This window comes from Amphiura filiformis, chromosome 3 (genome assembly GCF_039555335.1).
Source record: "Amphiura filiformis chromosome 3, Afil_fr2py, whole genome shotgun sequence".
Classification (NCBI taxonomy): Eukaryota; Metazoa; Echinodermata; class Ophiuroidea; order Amphilepidida; family Amphiuridae; genus Amphiura; species Amphiura filiformis.
The window spans coordinates 59,134,602-59,155,102 of record NC_092630.1 but is presented as its reverse complement, the minus strand read 5'-3'; the positions used below and the strand labels follow the sequence as shown (position 1 = coordinate 59,155,102).

Genomic DNA, 20,501 nt, shown 5'->3' with positions numbered 1-20,501 from the left:
TGAATTTATTGCTTTTTATGAATCATTAATTTGGACATCCCCAACAAGTGAAATAAGAATCAATTATTTTGGGGGAAATATATAGTAGCGAAGCACGGTTCTGCAAAAGAAAGGAACGCCTTTTTTGCATACCATACTTATACATGGTTCTTTCACTGGTACTTTCAGTCAAACTTGGTATTTCCATAGTACACAAATGGTATCGATTCAAATTAAGGTATTTAGCATGATATGTGTATAATCTATCCTTGAAACCAATCTAACGACTTGGGGATTCATGTTTTGTGAAAGTGATATCACAATAGTATTATGATATTCTCTGGGAGACAATCTTTTAATTATCCCATCATATACACAATTTGTACAATTCAATTTGCAAAATAAAAACATAAATTTAACTAAAACGGCAAAGAAACATAAGCTAAAAAAGCACTTTTGTGCAGCCGGCTGACTTCATGACACCACCATTTTCACTTGCTAAAATCTGTTCAATACAAAATACACCAAGGCCATTCCAAGTGCAAATAATCATTACGAACCAAAACAAACTCATACTGCTGTACAAAGTTCAACATTGTGCATTGCAACTATGCCCTACTTTTAAGAACTAAAATATGGTCAATAAGAACCAAAATATGGTCATGTTACCAACACAAACTGCTGAATTTGGACAGCTAGATATGAGAATAAACTGGTTTATAATGAATGTATTTAAATTAATATGCTCAGACATCGATACGACTGGCATTTTTTGGGCTGTGTCGCGACTACAGGAATAAATTGTGACATTGCAAACAAATATAGCCTCATCCTCAGAATGCTCAATCAAGTAGCACACATGCTCCAATTTCTCGACCGCTTCTGAATGTATTTTATTTACAGATACATTATAGGCAAGGTCGGTAAAGTTGCATAAAACGATACAAGTATCATTGGAAACCAAAGGGACAATAGCCCTGAGGATGATGCTATGCATAGTTTGCAATGTAAGGTTTACCATGGTCTCCCATTTGGGTTCAAAATCAGAATCAACAAAACTCAAAATAATAAGGTTGGGGAGGAGAGAAATACACAAATATCATGCAGCATAGGGGTGTGAACTAAGACTAGTATTAGGAGGGGGATTATACGGGGTACAAAGAAAGATGTAACATCCAGCACACACATACACACTCATCTTGTCTTGAAATTTGCCTTAAAATACAGAGTAACTTAACCATGGTTTCCTGATTTGGTGCAAAAGTTAATTGGTTATATAGGAATAATCCTGTGTAAATGTACTTTTGTACAAAATTGTAATTATTTTCTAAACAGCTCCCAAAAATAATGTGCTGTGGTTACACTGAAGAATCACCAAACTAGCTAGTTTGTACCCAAAGGGTTCCTCCCACCCCAACAGTCCAACAAATCCAAAATAATGATAATGAAAATATGCTTGCCTTGCCTTAACTGGCAGCAGCAATGTTGGAAACATTTTCAACATTTGGAAATAACAAAAAAGATGTTAAGTCATTTACATCCTTTTGAATTATTTCTGTTCTAAAACTATTCTAGAAAAAAACTCATTTAATTCACACTTCCAAACCAATTTGAATTGTGAAATTAATCCCAAATGTGTGCATGTGTAGTGCTGAAGTACATAACAAAGACACATGTGCAACCACCTTGTTCCTTCATGTCCACTTTTAACACCCGCCCTTTTAAAGCATTTCTTGTTTGTTTTATCCCAAATTATACCCCCTGTATTCAAAAATTACTTTACCTTCTTGCTCAGTTAAAATACAAATTTAGTACTTTGGTTGTGTAAGTATTTATTCAAAAAGGTCAATATATCCAGGGTTGAGAGCCAGAAAGCCTGAACTAACAAAGGAATCCTTTGTGAGTTAAGGCTTTCTGGTTCTCAACCCTTGATATGTTAATTTTCAATACCAGAAAGTCATTATTATGGGTGGGGTGCAATGTCTGTGAATGTCGCAAGTGGACATCAAGTTAGTTTAAGTGCTACACACATTTTGTTCCAGCCAATTTACAGAGAAGTGAAGAATATCGAATAGCAACGCCGGCTCACAATTCAATCTCTTGGATTCTTAATTCCATAAATGACCCAACAAATTAACCTCCGTACAGAAATTTGTAACGTTTCCATAATAATTTCCATAAATGAGCCACAAATTGCACTCCACTGATAAATTTGCAAGAAAATGTCACCTATGAATCAAAGTATATTTTCTTACACATAACTGAAAAGGCTCTTTCAACGTCACTTTGGAAATTGGAAATATGTACGGTGTTGACTTCTACATTAAGCAGGTTGCTGTTAAATATTTTCCCTTCACCTAAGTACATTCAGTATACAATTGGACATAACACGTAAGTGAATACAGCAAGTACTAGGTTTATATCACTGAACAGCATTCATGCTATAGTTTATCAGAAGAACTTTCTGTATCACCAATATATCATATCTGATCGTATACTGAACATACTACGGTGCTATTTCATAAAAGCAATTGGCAGAGCCAGCCAAAGAGAGAAAGAGTAAGAGTACAGAGTACTGTTGGGTACCTCAGAGACAGATTCATGGATCCAGGGTGGAATTGGGACCGGCTGAGGTGAGGAGGGACGGTTACGTTTGCCCTTGTGCCGTCCAACCGGTCCGTTTCTCTATGGAACGGAAAAATGGTGATAGCCAATCAATCAATCAGTCAGTCAATCAACTAATCAATCAATTAAACACTGTTTATAGGTAACGCTGTAAAGATGCAGGTTTTTGTAGTCCATGCCTGCATTATAATATTACTTAAGAAACATTAATACATGGTAACATAGAACAGGAGTACAATACATTCAATACAGACTTAATAGGTAAGTTATATAACTATTGTCTAAAAACACCATTTAATTTGGTAAGTTTGAGACATAAAACTTGTCATTAGCTCATATTCTTTCAATAGAGACATTTATGAGAATATGTAACTGGACTTTGTTTCATTTCAATATAGTTTAATACTAATAAATCAATCTGGTGACTAAGGAAAATGAACAAAAGCACACCAGAATACAACCCTGTAAATTTGATATTACGAGTAATTGTAATCTTTTTTTCATATTTGCAGGAATATTGCATTTGAGATTTTCCAATTCCTTGGATTCTACAGCTTTATCCACCAAAATCAATTTAAGATAATAACTTTTATATCATTTTGATATAATTTAAGACTAAAAAATATCACTTTCAAGTAATGTCAAAGAAAGTGTTTATAAATCTCCTACTTGAGACATTCAATGTGTACCTATTTTTCTCCCAGTCCCAAAATGTTGTGAAATGTTGAAAAATGAACTTTTGAGTCAAAGACACTTTAGGAGAATAAAAGGCAAATTATATTAAAATCTATATGTGAACAGCCTGTAACTACTTCTAGCCACTTTTAATTAATCCCCTCCCAGATCACAAATGTTATTACCACTAAATTGCATCTCTTTCTACAATGCTTCAAGCAAACTCTCTAACCACACCTATATAAAACAAATGCTGTTAGTACTAATTTGATATTAAAGCAATTAAGTTGTCACCAGGTAAGGCCAAGATCTAAAATTCTAAAATAGCAAGGGAAACTATAAGATAACGATAAGAAGCTAACTATTTGTTTCCCTCTGAGCAATTGATTTAAATTTATCATTATTAAAAGCCCCATCAGCAATTCCAAACAATAAAAGATTGTAGGTATCGATTAAAAGTGAAGGGTAAGTCAAGAAAATTCAGCAGGGGTCGAAATAAGCGATAGCCCGATGGCCATGGCAATTAAATATCCATGTAGCCCGACGGGCTATTGATACTCACTGCCTTGTTTAAGCTCCACATTCATGACTGTCATCCCATGACAACTAACAAGAGTCAGATATCATCAAGCAATCACACACAATTCATCAAAATTAATCCAGCCATGTGCATTGTATTTGGCGTTTTTGCGACGGAAAATCTCGGAAAAAAGTACAAAGCAGAATCTTGGACAACTATCCAGTACCACGACTGAACCCGATTGTTTTTTTCAGGGCTATTGAATTTCCTCCTGGGCTATCAAAAAATATGGCTAAAGAGCCCAGATGGCTATCAGGAAATGGTTCCTTATTTCTACCCCTGAAATTGTCATTGGGTATTTATACGAAAAAAATTAGCAAAATTGGAAAATGGCAATGTTGATAAATATGATGCTCCGTTTAAATGCATGTAACTCACAACTTCTGAAAAATGCACAAATCTGATTTTTGATGTTTGAGATTTTCTGATTAAGCGAATTACTGATAGTGACGTTAAGCTTCATCCTATTAACTATACAGCTACATGTACACTCCCACAACTAGCTACCCATCTAACTGTTCTAACTAACCAAATATTCTGGATTACTATAAATCATCTCATAGCAATTAATTATCTTGGCTTTACCTGGTGACAATCTTGCTTATTAATTAATAACAACATGCACTTTCATGGGAGGCTGCAGAGCTTTGATCATCTTGATTTACTTAAACAAAATTCAGGGAAATGTGTAAAAGGTGTGACTATGACTTGTAATTTCAACAAAATCAGATAAACATTTCCATGGCTCAGCGGCACAGAGACGTAAGTCCATCAGCATCTACATAGCCTAGGGTTCCCTAGCACAAAGTTATATGTCCATCAGCCATCGTACCGCTGAGTTTTACAAGAATACACTACTGCTAAGGAGATATGCCTTTGTGCCACTGACTCATGGGTTATCTAAATGCAATCACTCATATTGCAGCTAATGGACACATGTCTTTGTAGCGCTGAATAATTGATTATCTTTTGAATGAAGATAAAAAAGTGAGTACACATAATAAAAATGCCGCTCTGCACCACATCAGCTTCGAAAAATTCAATGAGATTATTCATACGAGTACACACAATCAAACTGACATGATCAAAATCACAGTTACAAAGTTAACAAGTTATTAATCTATCGGTTCTTCCGAATTCAACAGCTGGTCCCAATTACAACATGTCTGGCCCAAGATAAGGACAAACAATTTAGGGATGCAACAACAAAAATACAAGAAGTTTTCTATCTAGGGCAAACCGAGAAGTAAACAAAACCAAAATAAAAAATAGAATATATAGAAAAGAGGGGGTCATATAGTAATTTAGAGAAAGCATAACAAATACATCTGAACAAAATAAATACAATGTTCAAAAGGGAGAGCCATTTTGAACGATATAGGATAGTCAGACTGCAATTTGGTAATATTCTCAAAATGACCTTGCATAATATTTGGATTGAAAGTTGTTGGTTGTAAAAAATATCGTAACTCCATCATGATTTTTCTGAAGTGGAATTAAACTAAATCATACTGTCCTTTCTTGATAATATATTTCCAGAAATTAATGGAGTGTCACTTGCTCATATGCTGGCTGTTTATATCATCTCCCTTTAAAGTACCTTAAACAATACATAATTGGACATCACTATTTACTATTGAACCTCTTACTTGTTTTCCTGTATTTCACATCTTCTTTAGTTAGTATTTCTTTGAAGTCCTAAATTGTATATGTTAAATTATAGTACTTTTTAGACCCGGTTATAAAGATGTTGCCATGTATAGCCGATGCCAACAGCACAAATCATAACTGTAGTTAGATGCTGAATATTCAAACAGCACTAAGACTGATTGGGCTGACACCCTACTCTATTAGGAACCGACTGCAAACTACAGTTACACATAAACCTAACATGAATGAACACAGCCACATCTGGGAGAACTGAAGCAGGTGGGATTGAGTGGTGCATACCAAAGTGGTTATATTAGCAAGTCACAACTATTCAATTTTGGCTAGGACCAAACAGTTAACCTACAGATTATTTTGCCATTCCCTTCAGCAAAATACATGCAGGCCTTATATTAAGTATGCCAGGACCAGGAGCTAAAATGAGCTCCTGGTCCCAAAGATAGCTCCTGGTCCTATAGTTTGTAGTGTAAAATATTGGACACACCAGGAGCCAAAACTGGGCAACCATGGGGTAAAAAAGGCCCATGTAATATGCCTAAGGTATACTATTTTAGATGATGTATGACAATCCAATGATGGATTCACTTTAGTTTTACACTGTATTCCTTGTAGTATAGACTCTATAACATAACTTCTTTGGTACATACACATGGTGCAGGTCGTCTACCGCAGGCTCTCTCAAACAGGTTTCTGGCTGTGTAACTTGAAACAATCCTCCTAAAACTCTTGCTGTAGAAGACCTTTAAAAACTACAACTTCCAGGACAATGCATCAAACTATGATACGGATATCAGCAATCATATTGCAAGTATTGAGTAAATCCGATTAAGAGTACAGTTGCTGTAGATCAAGGAGACATTGGGTCATGAGCTGTACACAGCAACCACAACCTACACATGACAACCTGCAACTCAACTCAACATCCACCGTGTACCTAAACCTTGTTATCGACTCAAGGAACATAAATCTTTTGCACCGACCAACTTGTCATCTTGCTACCAAACTGAGGTTCGCCATTAAAACACCTCTGAAAAAGCAAATTCTTTACGTTGCATGTTTTTCTCATCGAGCCATGTATGAAAGGCATACGCATAATCAATACACACCATCCAAATGGAACTTAAAGCCATATTATAACATTTGCTGAGGAGAACGCCCTCAAAATAAAAAATAAAGGTTTTTAAACGATTGTAATGTACTTTAGTAAACAAAGAATCTCTGCAAAAATCAACACTTTAGGTGCTGTAGTTTTGTCAAAATCCGAGATTTTGAATAAACCGCCGGAATCATCGTTTTATTATTACGATAGAAATATTAGTCGAACGTGTATGCGATGTCAACACACCCCTACGTACACAGCGTGCGGGACACACACACACGTACACCCCAGAGGATCGTACCATATTACAACCGCCGGAGTAACATGCATTGGCGCTAGTAGTAAATTCCAATTTTCTTTGCTTTACCTCACTTGTTCGGCTCAAAATTAAAAGGGACATATCTGACAGTACATGCTAACATTTTATTGAAAATGAATACTAATCTATTTTTAAAGAAATGTTATAATATGGCTTTAATTTTGAGATGATTGTGCTCAGGGCCTACAAGTATAGCCACTCAATTTTCAGCAACAAAATCATAGTTTTGTTCACAACATATTCCTAATTCTGGTGCGAGTGAAGTATTATAAGTCACTTCTGTAGTCTGTTACATATTTCTGATATCCAGATTTTCTTGAACAAAGGAATTCACACCTGTAGAGAATACAATGTTACAAGACACTATGGGCCTGTTTCTTAAAGCATGGCTAGTGGTCAGGCTTCCAAGCCATCAGGCTTAAGCCCAATTAGTCCTATATAGCAGTGCTTAAAATTTTACACAGTACATCACCTAGAAAGATAAATCAATAAAATGGATCCACTTGGTAGGGCTAGCCTGCAGGCTTAGGAAGCCTGACCACTAGCCAAGCTTCGAAAAATCGGACCTAAGGGGGAAAACCAAAAGATCAATGAGCTATTCCAATTGAGTTAATCTTACAGGGTGTCACTGATCTTCTGGTTTGTTCCCTAATGCACTTCAAAATCCTTCAGAGTTTATTGCAGCACCCAAAGGTGTGTAAATGTGTCTATGTTACATAGAAGGGCTGAATGTCTGGTTAGGGATCACAGGATCAAGACCAGTCATCTTTAGCACATCGATATGTTGTGTAGTAGTGTGCATGTACACCACACTTGGGTTATGCAATCATACATTACCAGTGCATCAATGATCTCTGAAGGATTTTTAAAATTTCCTGTATCATTGATACATCTTCTAAATTCTATAATCCTTAATATTCTATAACTGAAAAAAAATATTGAAAAAATAAAGTCAAATGCTACACTTACTGTAGGAACACCATCTCCTGACATGTTGAAATTGCCCGGCGATTTCTTTTTCCCTGATCCGACGTTATTCATGTTTCCCGGTGCCATGCTGGAGGACGATTTGCGCTTCCTCTTCCGAGCTGGCGTCCGCCCCGTTTCTGATGGGGGTGCAGCACCGGCAAAAAATCACAAAGCGAAGGGAAAATCATAAAGCATTGCAGTTTCAAGTATGGTTATACCCTGAAATTTAAATATGGTGTGAAGTTCATTATCCCTTATAAACTAATAAAAGAAACACATTTGGAAAGTAGTTCTCAATCAATGAACTACAGCTGTAACACTAAGAGACAAGATTTATAATTGAAGTGTTATGGTAACTCTTAAAGCAAACAGGCATGAATAATCATGATGTTGCATACTGAACAACTGTCTGTAATCAGGCCCATAACACCCTGTAGTGAATGTTTATAGATATTTGGAAGACCTGAAAAAGAAAAGTAACTCCCCATCAATATTCAAATGACCCAAGTTATCAGATTGTGGATCATTGATCCAGTCTAAGCTGCAGGGCCATATCTCCCCCCTGTCTGTCTTAGTAGCAGCTAGGGTAATGCTGTCAGGCAGCTGAAATTTCACCAGTAGCCATCTATCTGTTGGGTAGCAATGTTATGTTTTATCCACCACAGATGCTACAAATGAATCAGTTCAGACTGTCCGAAATGTAGTATAGTATTATATAGTAACCACATACCCAACTCTGCAAACATTTCGCTTGACACTTAAAATCTCTTAATGTTTCATAATAATGATTTAGTGAATTATATAGTTACATTTCTCTGTTCCAGTTTTACAAACAAGTTTAAACACTCGTTTTCAATTCAATACATTGGGTTATTCGCGTTGAAATCCACACACCCACAATGGAAGACATGGCCTTAATCTCCCCATACAGGAGGTGAAAATATCAAATGGAGTCACCCATTCAGGTAACCTCTTTGAAATTCACACTCTCTGTGTGGACGATTAAGGTCATGTCTTCCATAGAGGGTCTATGCATGTCAACTGGAAAAGCCCATTGCTGCTGATTCTCCCATGTAAATGTGAACCAGTTCTGTGATTGTGATATTTGTGTAAGTTACATTGATCATAATTCATGCTTGAAGTGATGTGTTACTGTGCCATTCAAAACAATAGTGTGTAGTTATTGTTCTTTGAAAGATAAACTTTTCCCATTGTCTGAAATAAATTTGGTGTATTGATTATATACCCTTCAGTCATGACAACGCTGTGTCTTAGGCACACAGTTGGGCTACTTTGCAATCACGTTGCCGCTACTCAAAAAACTGTGCCGCTAATATTGAGCTACTTTGCAAGAGTCAGGTCACGGCAGTAGTTTGATGTATTTCCCTTTCAGTTTCAATTCAGCTGATTTGTAAAGGTTTTGAAGCTCCCAATTGCAATTACAAAGGGTTTTGTAACCATTTATTGAGTCACAGTGCTTTTCCGCCCAATTGGGTGATTTTGGAAATTCGAGTTAATCCACCCAAATATCCAGTATTGGGCACTGTTTTTGGACGCTTAAAAATTGGGCTACTTGAGACTCTTTTACCGTGGCCTGGTGAGCCAATGTGCTACGCCTTGGCACTGAAAAGTTTTGGCAACACTGTTACCCTCTGTGAGGTCCTGCATAACCTGCAACCACTATAAACCCTGCAAAAGTGAAAAACAGACTGTGCCATGCAAATTGTACATATTGGAATGCAAGATAAAAAGTAGAATTCCCACAACCCCGAGAGAAAGAAAACAAAAACAAAACAAGATCTGATGTGAAAAATTAATTTTAAATAGGCAGTCATCTCATGGAACAAAAAGAACATCACATGGGGTGAGGCTGGGGATTTAAGTTGAAGTTCCCCAAAACACCATGAAGATGAAAATTAAGATTATTCCCAAATCCACAGAAAAACACCCAAAAACATAAACAACCTGGAACATAAAATGTGACCCAAAACCAATGACATTGATAAAATCCAAAGATTATAATTGTAGCCAGAATTGAGAAATTGCAATGCACATGCAACTTGAATCATTGTAGTAAGCAAAATGGATATGACTTGATTCAATCAAAGAGTTTTGGCCCCAAATCAAGCAAAAAATAATCAAAAGTGAAAAACAAATGTTACGACTGACATACCGACTTTAGTTTGGGGAGGCGAGCTTCCGCCCTCATCCAGATGTGATTGCCAATGATCTAACAAATTAATAGATTAATCACAGTTATATTATTATATCAACTAATGAAGCTGGCAGTTTATGCCCATTTTTGGTTTGGGTCTTCACCCGAATCAACAAATTAAATTACAGCTAGGCAGTTCCTTAACCCCATGAAAACTACCTGCCGATTGGCCAAAATATTGTGTCCAATTTTGAGCCAATCAAGTAGGGTATTAATAAGATCATCTGCAAATGAATGTTTGACCATAAATAGTTTTAAGCCTAGTCATAATTGGCAATTGAAATGATTATTTCAAGTTATCAACCAATCAGAAATGCTGTTAGATGACCAGTAGTACCCAGGGGGGGGTTAAAAAAAAGTTGAACTACATGGGACGTTATTACTACAACAAAAATCTTTTCTATTTTCTTTGTAACATTTTGTAAAGTAAGCAAAGGATTGCAGATTTATACCTGTGTGTATCGGAATATATATTACTGCGTTTTTTTCTCGTTTTTTTTTCGGACAAAATGTTGCCAAACATGAAAATTTGCCAAACATTTGCCATTTGAAAACATTTCCCTATCATCAACTCTTTTGTTCAACTAAGTAATTTTATGTGAAAGAGTGTTCTCCCTACTAAGAAGTGTCCTGTACAACTGATACTATTTTTTGATTGCCACAAAACTAGGACAGCATTGTCTGAATCTGAAAAGAATCTGGTATGTAAATATAGCCAATCTGTATCAAACAGAATATATGCATCATAACCACTATACCTGGCATTTATAAAAAGTGTAACCCACTTCACTCTTGGAAAAAAACTGAATTTAGTCCAACTAGGTAATGTAGAACTTATATTTTATCCACTACTCTATCTTGCAACAAATTCAGAGATGAGAAATAACTGAATACCTTTATTAATTCAAACCACTTTTTGAAATGGCTTCTGATAGAAATACCCAGGAGAAATACACATAGATGTTATACAATGTTATACCAACTTTACAATAGCTTCTACATTACTTCATCTAATAACTTTTGATGAAACATTGGGACTATTCCAGTTGAAATCCATACACCCTCTACGGAAGACATGACCTTAATCATCAACACAGGGAGTGTGAATTTCAAATGGGGCTACCCGAATGGGTGACTCCACTTGAGATCTACACCACCTGTGTGGGCGATTAAGTTCATGTCTTCCACAGGAGGTGGATGGATTTCAACTGGAATAACTCATTTCACTCTTTTCCCCCCTCCCAGTGCTGCTTTCCCCCACTCACCAGGTGGCGCCACCATGCGTTGCCACTTCTGGAACAGTGTGGCCTTGAGGCAGTCTCGTGGACTCAAGTTATGCGCTTTATGCCGTGACATTAATTCCTGCATTGGTTCCAGTATTACACACAACTGCTTGAAATGTAAAGAGAATAAACAGAACATACATATGCAACAAACCGCACTGGTTAGTTCAACTTAAAAACGTCATACTTTTGTAAATTATTGAGAAGGAAATTTCTACTTTAATTACTTAACAAATATATTTGTTGTAGGAATGCTCTGACCCATCTTAAGTCATTATTCATTGTTGCTATGACCTAATGAGTATATTTACTTATTTTATGCGAGAAATTGGAAGGCAAAGAACATTTGTAGTTATTGTATTTCCCGGGTATATTTATATAGCATTAGATTTTTATCACTAATTATAATTTATTTACTGGTTTAAGTTAAAACAATAGTGGTAGTGATGGAACTTGGGTAATTATAATAATCAATACCTGATCAATTCATGTAATAAACATCATATGTTAACATTTAGTGAATTAAGCATGGATCAATACAAATTGATCACATCAGGAAATTCAAAGTAAGTATTTTCGTACATTATAAAAGAAAGAGACACATTTCTAAAGTATCGACCAAGACTGATCTTTGGAAATCCTGTTTTGTTTTCAAACTAGAAGATTATTATTTCAGGAGTTTTTAAAATAAAAAAAATTACTAAATTACTAGTAGGAAGGATTTGCAACACATCATGCACTGATTAGAAAGGTAGAGAAAAATGGATTAAAATCTTTAAGAAACCTATCTGCTTTGTCTCGCTAATAAAACAAAATCACACCACCAGTTGGAATTTGTAATAAGTTCATATACTTCTGTTGCAGTCTTTATTCATCTACGTCCAATATATGCTTAATATTAGAAACACTGATGCTTTGATGGCCAACTGTTTTCTATGGAGAAACTGTCATCATAAATCTTTGGACATAGGCAGTCTCCCTCCCCCAACATGTATGTATGTATGGGTGAGCATCCATTTCAATTCCACTATGTTTGCAAAAATCTCTGGGGTACAGAGGTTTCAAAAATGAAGTACCGGTAGTCTAGGGCATTCCACATAGTTTGCAACAGTAAATTTGCACTGTTTACATCCACTGCTTGAGCAACAAACAGTAACAGCTCACCCATCAATCAAATGTTACAAAGCATGCAATCCTGGAAATTTTATGTGAACTTGAAACTGGCGGTGTGAAAGAAAATCAAGGCCCATGAGATTTCCCTATATTAATTCATTTTAAAGCTGTAATCTCTTTTTTAATCCGTCCTAAAAACTTCTTCCTCATAATTTTCTTGAAAAGAAACAGAAGAAAGTGGGAAATACAGAAATCAATGAGGCTCTAGGTTCAAGTTTGAGGTCGAAAGTGTGCAAAAAAAATTAGATAAATAGACCTAATATTCAAATCAGAGCATAAATCAATGTTTATTAATTTTGAAGCCTTTTAATATGAAGGATATTTTAACAGTATTTATTTGATTTTGTATTTTATCTATTTATTTTATTTTGTTGGTAATTTTCAAAGCTCTAAACAGTTTGCGGTTTGTTTCATTTATGATTTCACTGGTCTACGATGAGTAAAAAACATTTAACAGGCTTTATAACTTTTGGTTTTCAAGTTAACCTTGAAGAGTGCAAAAATTAATTTAAAAAAACATGCCAAAACTTTCCACTATACAGTACAGTCTAACCTCTTTTACCCTGCACAATGGGAACCGGATAATTGAAAAGTGCTAAAACTGGCAAAAAAAGAAGATTACTCAATATGGGGGAATAACAGTGAAAGACAGCATTTGAGTGTTGTATGCAATATTAATGTCATTCTAAATGCTTCAGAGCTTGAAATTAAAGCATTAAAAAACGTTTTCCACTTTAGATCTCACAGCTGGACAACAGAGAGATCTACATAATAGTGGTCCGGATAAGAGAGGTTGGACTGAAGGGAGAAATAATTAAAAATACAGAAAAAGCATGCCCTATACAGTAAAACACTTGTTTTAATTTATAGCCTTACTTACCTTGCTGCTCATATATTAATTTTCATTGATTTATATATAGATTGCTCTTTTTTAAATATAAATTACCCCTATTTCTGTGTAAAATTTTGTCTTCAAACAAACAAACATCTTTTTATTCATTGTTTGACGAACACATAAACAATGTGATGCTTTATAAACATATGCATTATAAACGAGTAATTTGATGTCAAATTATAAGCATTTGATCTGAAAATAGACTTCAACTGTCTCATTTCTTACTACTGACTACCATTTTGATTCCAACCAGTAAACCCAGAGATAGATATATTAACGTTAAAACTGTTCTTTTAAATATGTTAAATTTGCCAATAAGTTTATACTGAGATCCCTTAGTAGGGTCTGGAGGAGTCACAACCTTGAGATGATATCAACATGTTGTTTCTGACTCCTCCAGGCTTGCCTACTAGTCAAATATATATCTTTATTCTCACTTATCATATTTCAATTTGTGTTCATCTTTTGATCTCTATAGGTAAATTTACAAATAAAGAAATAAATAAAAAAGCCATGTCTGGCACATATAAATGCCACTAAATTGTAAGCCTTAAAATTTAAAGAAGTGTTCATTTACTTGTAAGTTGGCATATAGTATAGCATAGAGACAAGCACTAAGCAGACATACACATGAGCAGGCGGGCAGGCTAACTAACAACAATCTATCGGGCAAGCAAGCAAGCTACTCTAAAGTGTTTATTTTCACTTTATCAAATTTTCACTCTACAAAAATTCCAAATATTTTCACTAAATTTTAAATTTTACTAATACCAATGTCTGTTTAAAGCCGACATATACAATAAACATAATCCGCTTGTTTTAATTTCACATATTTAGACGGTGTAAAAGAATAGCGAAATTTAACGAGGCGTGAAAATATTCCACTTTTACAGTAGCTAAGAGATGGCAAGACGGTGGGGCATTCTGACTAATGCTTTGCTCTGATTGGTTGGCTGCTTGGCTAGGTAGTTGAGATGATGCACTAATGCTAATGGCAGAAATACAAGAGGTTAACTCGGAATAAGATGAAGAAGTTGAGGGTAAGAAACAAATGCTACAGGCTACATACTAGTTAGTCTTGTCGCAGTACGATGCCATGAAGAGTTTGTAAGTAAATAGTAAAGTCTCGACATCAAAATGTTTTGTAATATTATAAATTCTCACTTGTATGATATGATGCCTTGTTTGTGAATCTAAAGATATATTTAGCAGATCCCAGGGAGGGGCTCAGGGGCATAAGCCCCTTCAAAATCCGCGAACAAAATATTGGGGTACAAAATACCAGTTCAAATTGATTTTCATCCTGGATAATGGGCTATTCCACTTGAAATTCACTCTACCCTGTGGAAGAATTTGGAAATATCTTCCATAGGGGGAGTATGTTTTTCAAATGTAACTGCTCAGGGTTGATCATTTTGAAACCCATACTCCCCCTGTATTATGATTATACCTATATCAATCACAACTAGAGTGAGAATTTCAAATGGAAGTTATCCAATTGTCTATTCTATTCAAAACTCATACTCCCTCTGTGGAAGACTTTAGCTAAATCTTTCACAGGGGTAGTGTGGATTTTGAATGGAATAACCCAATGTGGCAATTATATACCGGGATCCATCATTGGTAGAATGAAAATATGATAAAAAAGAAGCATCTAAAGAAAAATAAATACTGCAATCATATTGATAAGATAAGAGTTTTCAGTCACTTGTACCTCCTTTTGAACTTTTGGTGATGTCATTTTAATCAATTTTCTTTTTTATGTAAATTTCTGTTGAGTAATAAAATGGCAATGCAGGATTTCAGTGACAATATAAAGTATCTCATGTTCAGATTTAGAGTAAGGACTTTTTCATGTAGAATTGGTTTAAGAGAACACTAGATGAAATTCCTACAATAAAAGTGGCTGATATCTAAAGTATAGATAGAGCGCTGGGAATTTTTGGAGCCAATTAATTGGCAGCACATCTCAAAAGCAAGTTTTCTGGGCAGAATTGAGTCATAAGTTGGGCTCATGCAAAATATGAATCGATTTCAAAGTGGTGTCAGAGGCAGGAGCGATAAAATGAGAACAAGATGTGAGAATAAAGTTAAGAATTGGAGGAGAGAAATTTAGAAAAAAGAAGGAAGAAAATTAAAGAGAAAGAGAGAGAGTAAAAAAAGGAGAGAGTAGAAAAAAAAAAAAGGAAAGAAAGGTAGAGAGAGTGAGGAGGAAAGTCTTACTGCACTAATTTTCTATGGGTCTAGATGAAGCTGAAATGAAAATTATCATGCAGGGTCAACAACTACTAGCCTTTTAAAAATCAAATTGCCATAAATAAGGATCAAAATGGAATAAATTACTCAAGAAGAGCTCTCAGAGTTAACTTTAATTATTCAGTTTCCCTTATTTTGAATAAATAAGTAGCTTTCTGGATGGGAATTCATAATAAGTTAACCATATTTTGAAGCTGACATTGTATTCAAATTCAAATTGAAAATGACAAACTTTGAAATCAAGGGCATATAACGTTGCCAACTTCTAATTTAATCCGTGATTATTTGGGTCTCTCGTTTTTCTGGTAATTATTTGGGTACGCCTTCTTCCTTTCTATCTTTTTAACCTTAAAACTCTCATCTACTACACAAAAGTTTCCTTGGATGATTTCCGTACAAACTCTACCTTTTTATTTTTAACAAATTGACAAATTTAAACTATCTGATAAACCACTAATATGGCTATTAATCACAAAGAAAATTAAAAAACAACATCTTTGAAACAGAATGGTGATAGAAAGCGAGAAAGAAACTAGCCGAAATCTGCAAGCAAAATGGATAAGTAGGCAAGTAAGTTGTGGTTAGTTAGTAATATGAACAGGCATGAGAGCTGCTGCAGTCTATGAAAACAAGGCAACGGTAGAGACTATTTCACAGATTCAAATTTCAGGAGATTGTAGACTTGGCCGGCCACAATTTATTTTTCCTCTACCCATTGGGTGACAATTTAGGGGGGCTACTCAAGGGGGTTTGTTCATATATTGATTTAAAGTAGCTTGTTACAATATATGATGCGCGTGTGTGCCAATCTGCATCTTCAAGGTCTTGTTTGTGAATTTGAACTTTGTGGCACGATATTGCAGTAAAATGGGAGCATTGTGCCATTACCTCTGTGCCATTCCATCGTCTTTGCATTTGGGTCATAACCGTTTTTCGATTTATGATATAGGTTACAACACAGGTTAAGGGAAGGGTTTAGATAACTAGGTTACGACACAGGTTAAGGGAAGGGTTCAGATTTGGGTTAGTTATAATGATGAGGATTAGGGTGATGTTAGGGTTAAGGTAAGGTTATAGTATATGTGTCAGGGTTTTCATAGGTATGGGAATGTAAATAGATGGAATGGCACATGGACTGTGAGAGGACAAATTTATCATAGACTGAAAAGCCTGTCAATGTTTTAACCATTTTCAAGCCCAAATCACCCACAAAAACGACCGAATACCAGGAAAATAGCGCCCCCAATCTCCAGAATCTTTTGAAATCTGTGGTGTGCTCTAGTAACTGACTTACCCTTAAATAGTTGAGTGTGACATTAGTGAGACCTTGTCTTGTAATATTCTTGGAGAGTTGCTCTAGCATGGCAGGATCCTGAGAATGATACTGTACAATGTGAATACACAAAAACGACATACAACACATGCAATCACGTTTCACTGTAAGTCACTTGAGAAACCCCCTCTATCCATTCTAGAAGCCACAGTTTAATTATGTATTTGTTGGACATTTCACAAAACAATGCATCATAATGCTGTATGTAATATTTTGTCATGTGAAACATACAATGATGCGTTTTGTTCAATATATTTATTTCTATTCAAATTTCATTAAGAAGCGTGGAAAGCGAGCTGACAATTTGGTAATTCCATTTCAAATCCATACACCCCCTATGGAAGACATGACTTTCATCTCCCACAGAGGGTGTATGTATATTTCAAATGGAGTCACTCATTCAGACAATCCAATTTGAAATTCACACTCCCTGTGTAGAAGATTCAGGTCATGTCTTTCATAGGGGGTGTATGGATTTCAAATGAAACTGCCCATTGTTAATTACTTTCAAATCAAGTGATAAGTTTGACACAACACATTAAAATAAAGGACAAATCAACCGTGGCTTCCAGTTTAGTGACTTGAAATTTTGACTACAGATTAGAACAAATTATTTTTGATGGGGTGTTTACACGGAGCAAAGAATGGTAGTAGATTTCAAAACAAAAGTATATTCGATTTGTACACCCTCATTTGATACTTCAATAATCAAATATGAATGACTTCTAAACTACGCACACTGTAAAAATCACGATTGAAAATATGGTGACCCTGTTAACATACAAATGAAATCTACTTCAGGCTGTTAACGGTCATATTCTCAGGTTCGGGACACTAGATCGCTAAAAACCCATGCACAAAACATTTTTTGCAGCATTAATCCACTTAGAATCGTTAATTCTTCAACAAATTGTTTAGTCTATGTCACTGCAGGAGGTAAAAAAGGTTCCAAAGATCCAATTATAAAGATCTCGGCAGACTCATTCTACTCGGATTTAAAAGGGGGCAAATCCCTTCCTCACCTTGTCATGAATGTCTCATTTTTAGAAAGGTATTTATGGCACATTTTTCAATTTGTAACACACAGTATAATTGATACTACCGCCTAGTGGTTGACATTAATCATCTAATGGCATCATTAAAAAGTAATCATATCACATAAATTAAAGGAGAAATTCATTTTTGTCATTGAAATAATAGCATTTGCCGAATACCCATATATCACTTGTACCCACAATCGCATCAAAATACTATCCTTAGCGCCGTCTTTCTCTAGTATTAATTTTATTACATTTTGTAAGAGTATGAGCCACAAATAGAGTAATATTTTTTAAGAAATCATTTAGAGCAAGTGTAACATGTGATATTTTTTAAGTAAATTTTAAATGTTCTATAATATTGAACTGGACAAATTTATTAAAATTAGTTTTTTCAAAACATAAATGCAATACATTTCCTAATTAGATCTCCAAACAACACAATAGTGTTTAATACAAAATTATATTAAGTGCATGGGTTTTAAAAAAATATATAAATAAATAAATAACCAGAAATAACCTAGGCAACTAGTGTAAATTCACCTCATTTTCTTAAAATGCACACAAAACAACAACAACATGGTGATATAAATACATGAGATTAAATCCACTAACGAAATTAAAGCAGCCCGGCCAGGAAATTCAATTTGGTAATTCACAGGCAATCTACAAAATGGATATCAATATCATGATACAAATAAAGGCTTTTTAATTACTTAAATACAAACCAAGTTGGGAAATATTAACGAAATAACTTTAATCTATTTGAGTGTGTGTGTGCAGTAAGCTATAGAACATCACCCACAAGGCAATTACACAAATGAATGTCACCAATTCTCTTCTTACTCTAGACATATTAGTGTTGTATACATAGTTGACTAATTTGAACAAATGATCAGAAATTTTTATCCCTTTTCTAATTCATTGTATGTTTTCTGTGTTTTAGCAGTTTTGTGATGTGTTACAATGAAAGGGCCGTTATCTTGGCAGCGACATATTCATCTGTTCATTCGGACCGGCAAAAATACTTTAATTCCACCGTAAATCCTATAATAGAAAGGAATTATTGGTTTGGTTCTACTTCTTTTAAAATGTTCCCCATTCTATAGTAATTTCTGCCTGGCTTACACCTGCTGTAATGGCATGGTGGGTTTGAAAAACAATGCATTTTTTGGATGAAAAGCGATACATTTTTTCTCATTAATAAGCCTATCTCGTCGCAATAGCAATTACAACAAAAGCATCATGAACTGACCAGCACCTGTTCTGACCAACTGGTACTTGTGGATCGCCAATTTGGAAATGATGCGTAGCTGTCATAGGGTACCATTCATTCTAACACATCACATTTTGATGACACACATGAGAAAATAATCTCTTTCCAGCTTTAGCAAATTTAAAATTGCCTGTATTTTTTCCCTTAGGAAAACGTGCCACATTGATTTCCATTGGAATCATTAAAATGAAAGATATTTTTGCATACACTTTATCAACATTCATTCACTAAAATCCAATCTTTAAAATCCCTCTTCAACGATATTACAAAACCTACCTGCATTGCTATAACACTCCTAGGTATTAGTTCACGGTGTTGCCTGATTGCAAAATGCCATGATCGGATTCGCATCAGGTCATCAAATGTGAACTCCACAACCAGTCTACCCTCTGTGCAAACCTGTCATGTCAAAAGTCATTATAAACAATGTGTTATAATCACAATTTAATAATTTCCCCTCCATTTCCTAAGCTTACTTCATGACAAAAACTAGACAACTTGACAATAGCTTAAAGGGACATTTTGAGATTTCTGAATGGGGATCCACTTTTCTGTTGTTGTTCTCATTTTTCTTTTTTGTCAAGTTATTTTCTCCCAACCAGCAATGGTTGGTCAACAACCCAAAACAGCAAAATATACTGTAAAAGTGAAAATTTTGGCAGCATATTAATTTTTGAACAAGCAAAGAAGCAAAGTTTAAAATCGCCAAAGTGTGAAAAATTATACATGCAAAAATTATCACTTTTACAGCAACCTAAAACTGACGGGTTTTTTTTTTTTTTATAGAAAAGAAATATTTTTCAAAAATAGACAATGAAAATGTTAATCTACATTGGCATTACAGGTGTATAAGTCTTTTCTTCTTATAATTAAGGAAATGACGTCATAGAATTAGCCTAGTTCCTCTAATTGACTTATTCATGGAATAGTGTGGGAAATAATTGATAGAAGATCTATTTTAAAGAAGAAGAAAACGTAATATTAACACAGATCCTATATATTAGCAGCTATAACTGAACTACAACTGTATTATTCCTATTAACTTTCCCACTTGGTTTTGAAGTTGACATTTGTTTTAAACTGTCAGTGATTTTAGTTGATTTATTTCAGTAAAATCAT

At 34.9% G+C, this 20,501-nt stretch overlaps 1 protein-coding gene across 11 annotated transcripts in view; it reads right to left on the bottom strand.

Annotated features, from left to right (window-relative positions):
* The window catches only part of LOC140148840 (LIM domain-binding protein 2-like), a 75,796-nt gene that overhangs the window by 6,544 nt on the left and 48,751 nt on the right, over positions 1-20,501 (bottom strand). The window contains exons 6-11 of one of the 11 annotated variants that reach the window (XM_072170916.1): positions 19,659-19,781; positions 17,031-17,120; positions 11,395-11,521; positions 10,088-10,144; positions 7,915-8,051; positions 2,566-2,664 (exon numbers count right to left, since the gene is read on the bottom strand). In XM_072170916.1, the coding sequence (XP_072027017.1) occupies positions 2,566-2,664; positions 7,915-8,051; positions 10,088-10,144; positions 11,395-11,521; positions 17,031-17,120; positions 19,659-19,781 (633 nt within the window). Of the gene's footprint in view, positions 1-2,565; positions 2,665-7,914; positions 8,075-10,087; positions 10,145-11,394; positions 11,522-17,030; positions 17,121-19,658; positions 19,782-20,501 lie in introns of all 11 variants that reach the window. The other 10 variants (XM_072170918.1, XM_072170917.1, XM_072170919.1 and 7 more) reach the window with 10 other exon arrangements.